Source organism: Mastomys coucha, unplaced genomic scaffold, assembly GCF_008632895.1.
Source record: "Mastomys coucha isolate ucsf_1 unplaced genomic scaffold, UCSF_Mcou_1 pScaffold12, whole genome shotgun sequence".
NCBI classification, from domain to species: Eukaryota; Metazoa; Chordata; class Mammalia; order Rodentia; family Muridae; genus Mastomys; species Mastomys coucha.
The window spans coordinates 11,004,374-11,008,512 of record NW_022196894.1 but is presented as its reverse complement, the minus strand read 5'-3'; the positions used below and the strand labels follow the sequence as shown (position 1 = coordinate 11,008,512).

At 43.9% G+C, this 4,139-nt stretch overlaps 1 protein-coding gene across 4 annotated transcripts in view; it reads left to right on the top strand.

The window, feature by feature from the left end:
• Myh11 (myosin heavy chain 11) overlaps positions 1 to 4,139 on the top strand; it is a 108,079-nt gene that overhangs the window by 74,791 nt on the left and 29,149 nt on the right. For all 4 annotated transcript variants that reach the window (XM_031363148.1, XM_031363150.1, XM_031363147.1 and 1 more), the window contains 2 exons: positions 1,653 to 1,761; positions 3,857 to 3,988. In XM_031363148.1, coding sequence (XP_031219008.1) covers positions 1,653 to 1,761; positions 3,857 to 3,988 — 241 coding nt within the window. The remainder of the gene's footprint in view (positions 1 to 1,652; positions 1,762 to 3,856; positions 3,989 to 4,139) is intronic.

Genomic DNA, 4,139 nt, shown 5'->3' with positions numbered 1-4,139 from the left:
GGAGGAACTGCCAAACTGATTTCCAGAGTGGTTGTACCAGTTTGCACTCCCACCAGCAATGCAGTAATAGAAACCATCACTCTTAAGATGTGTCCTTAATCAACAGCTTCTGCCTGAGAGGAAAAGGAAGCTTCCAACTGAAATGCATATAGTGGTTATAGATGTAAGAAGGACAGAATAACAGCCAATGGGCTTGAGAGTTTTAGATCTGGGTTGTTTTTATTTTTTTAATTCTTTCATATATTACATCCTTACCAGTTTCCCCTCCCTCTTCTCTTCCTAGTCCCTCCTCGCCACCTGCCCTCCTCCCCATCCACTCCTCTTCCATTTCCTTTCAGAAAAGGGCAGGCTTCCCAGGGATATCAACCAAACATGGCATGTCGAGTTGCAATAAGACCAGGCACATCCCCTTTTGAGGCTGGAGAGGTAACCCATCCAGTAGGAGGAGAAAGTGAACCTAGGCTCTTATTCTCAATTTCTCATCTGATGTGCTCAGGTTTCTCCTGAGAGCAGTCATTTCTACCTCAAGAATTTGTTAAAGGGGAGTTAATGAAATGAAGCACAGGAAGTGTGGCTAGTTTTAATTTCAGAAGTCTTAGAGCTTCAGAGGAAAGATTTTGTGGCTGTATCTCTAGTCTCATGTCCAAACAGGAGTGCTGAAGTAAGACTTCAGAAGAGTCAGTGCTCTGTCTCTTCTGCTGGTGTCTAGGTTAAGATTTAGGTTCCTCAAGGAATGACACCCCATAGAGATACCTCAGGGTGCTAGCAATCATCAAGAATAGTCCACAACCACATCTGGAGAGCCCTGATTGGCTCAATCTAATTATCAGACAGACTCGATATGGTTAGGGCCAGATATTGGGGTGCCCTTAGTACAACAGCAAACCTAATTTGTTAAATGTTATAATTAAGTTCTCTGTTGTCATCATTACTATTCTCAAAATAATTAGTCTTCCTAATAATAATGGGTATTCTTAAGTATACCTAATATGGCGGCTACCATGGCACAATGGGTTTACACTCATCATTCTGTAGCTTTTCCTTTCTCTTCTTTTTTCTTTTTTCTTTTCTTCCTTTTATTTTCTTTTCTCTTATTCCTTCCTTCCTTTCTTCTTGTTACTGTTGTTTGTTTTTCAAGACAGGGTTTCTCTATGTAGCCTTGGCTGTCCTGGAACTAAGTCTGTAGACCAGGCTGGCCTAGTACCCACAGAGATCCACCTGTCTCTGCCTCCTGAGTGCAGGGATTAAGGCCTGAGCAACCACTGCCAGCTCATTCTATAATTTTCAAACTTAGAAGCCCTTGAGAAATACAGTGCTGGTTTGTGTTGAGGTTTGGGATTTCTGAAATACTACCAAGGAATAAATAAGTCTGTCAGAACTCAACTGGCATTACTAGGGGTCGGAAGGATCCCTGCAGAAACATAGCATACAACTTTCCCTTAAATGTCAATTCTAGCTTTGATTCCAAGTATTTGCAAGTTTTACTTGCCTACTGAGAAAGGCTCTGGGAGGCATCTTTAAGTGGCTTGATTTCCCAAGTTCATGTTGGTACTCTGGCTCAGAAAGATCTGTCTGGAGCAAATGGGCGATGTCCTATGCAAGGACTGACAGCATGAGGGAAGCTCCTTATGGCTCCCTGCCTCACTTTCCAGGGCCTTCACCAAGAGGCAGCAACAGCTGACAGCCATGAAGGTGATCCAGAGGAACTGTGCTGCCTACCTTAAGCTCCGCAACTGGCAATGGTGGCGACTCTTCACTAAAGTGAGTGATTGGCTCTACAGCTTCCAGACCTCCTCCACTTCCTCAAGCCCTGCTAGGATTTAGATGTGGGAATGGAGGTGCTCCAAAGTGGCTCTGGATCTGAGGCCTGAAGTCAGACCTCACATGCAGACCTGCAAAGGTCCACCCCTTTGAGTGGGTTACAGTCATGACTTGAGGCAGATCAAGGTATTTCTGTCATCTCAAGAATCCATCTTATCGCACTAGTGTAGAAACCCACTTCTCTCTGTGGCTCCTGACAACCACACTTCTGCCCTCCCTTTCTGAACCTCCATTGTTTCAAGATTTAAATGGAGTCCTGTGGCATAGTGCCTTTTAGGATTGGTGTTTTTGCTCAGAATGATTAAGTAGAAAGCCCACATTTATTGTTTGAATTGGTAGTTCATTTTATTCCTTGCAGCTTATAGAGCCTCTGGGTGCCACTGGCCCATCACTGGCTGTAAACTTATATATCTCCCTTAAATGCCCTTGAGTGTTTAAGTCCTTTCCACAAGAAAGTATTTATTGAGTACTTGCTGTATGCCAGGTATGTGCTAGGCGTCATGGTCTCTGGCTTCATGGCTATGAATATGAATTGAGAAGCAGATGATAATGAACAGTCACAGAAACAGATAATGGCAAGCCCTGCTAAGTGTGTGAAGGCATGCAACCATGGAGTACATTGGCAGAGGCTCTGGGTGCAAGACAATCTGGGGAGGAAGCCTGAGGGGAAGTTGCTTTCTGCAAATGTTCCCATAAACCCACATTCCAAGGAATTATCCTGAGAAAATCATCTGCCATAATGAAAAGCGAGATTCCAGGGCATCCTCCATAGCCACTATGGCAGAAACCACATTTCCTTAGCAGACTCATTGGTTCAGTTGTTTATGGGGATAGTGGTGGGGAACCAACTAGTAAAGACAATGCCTCTCTAAGACCAAAGTTGTAAAACATGAGCTAAGAAACTTGTAATTTTTAAATGATGAAACAGAAAACTAGACATTCAGTTCAACACTTGCCTTTTTGTTCTCTTTTTTGAAACAGAGTCTCTATGTAGTTCTGGCTGGTCTAGAACTCTCTATGTAAATCAGGCTGACTTTGAACCCACAGAGATCCTCCTGCTTCTGTCCCCCAAGTGATTAGAGCCATGCACCACCATAGCTAACTTAAAAGACAGACTATTTTTAAACAGAAAAGTGACTGCACAGGATGCTCTATTTTGACAGTGACCATAACCATGAAACAGCAGTGAAGGATGAATAACCACCTCCAACTCCTTTGCTTCTTTCTTTAAGGATTTATTTATTTATTTTATGTATATGAGTACACACTGTAGCTGTACAGATAGTTGTGAGCTTCATCTGGTTGTTGGAATTGAGTTTTAGGACCTCTGCTAGCTCCGGGTCAACCCTGCTTGCTCCGGTCTACCCCACTCCCTCCGACTCAAAGATTTATTTATTATTATATATAAGTACACCGTAGCTATCTTCAGATGCACCAGAGAGGGTGTCAGATCTCATTACGGGTGGTTGTGAGCCACCATGTGGTTGCTGGGATTTGAACTCAGGACCTTTGGAAGAGCAGTTGGTGCTCTTAACCGCTGAGCCCTTGCTTCTTTCTCTTTTCCTTTTGTTCTAATAAACTGCTCTAATGAGAGACCTGCAGATTCAGGGTGTAGCTCAATGGTAAAGTAAAAGAAAGAAAGAAAAAAGAAAGAAAGAGAAAGAGAGGGAGAGAGAGAGAAAGCAAAAGAAAGAGAAAGCGTGAGAGAGAGAGAAAGAGAAAGAAAGAGAGAGAGAGAGAGAAAGAGAGGAGAGAGAGAAAGAGGGAGGAACAGTGTAAAGACTCTCACATTTCCCATGCTAATAGTAGTTTGGGCTTTATCTGACTTGTGGAAGATACTCCTAGAAATTGTTCTAGAATATAAGCTGTATCTCTGGCCTCTACCTACTGATACTAGTAGAATCTTCCATCCAGGTTTTGACATCTGATTTTATCCCTGATGTTGCCCAGTTGGTGTTGGTGAACCAACCTAATATTTGATGAAAATGGTTTCCTTTGGCCAAAACACTAAGAATGGCTGTGTACATACATGCAGGTAAAGCCATTGCTCCAGGTGACACGGCAGGAGGAGGAGATGCAGGCCAAGGAGGAGGAGATGCAAAAGATCAAGGAGCGGCAGCAGAAGGCAGAGACTGAGCTGAAGGAGCTGGAGCAGAAACACACTCAGGTATGGACAGGTGTGCAATGAGCCATGGGAGCAGCACAGCCAAGGGCTCAGCCCACCTCTTAATCCTGCATCCTCATCCTGAGTGCAGCTGGGCTCAGCCTGCCTCCTAATCCTGCATCCTCATTCTGCATCCTCATCCTGAGTGCAGCTG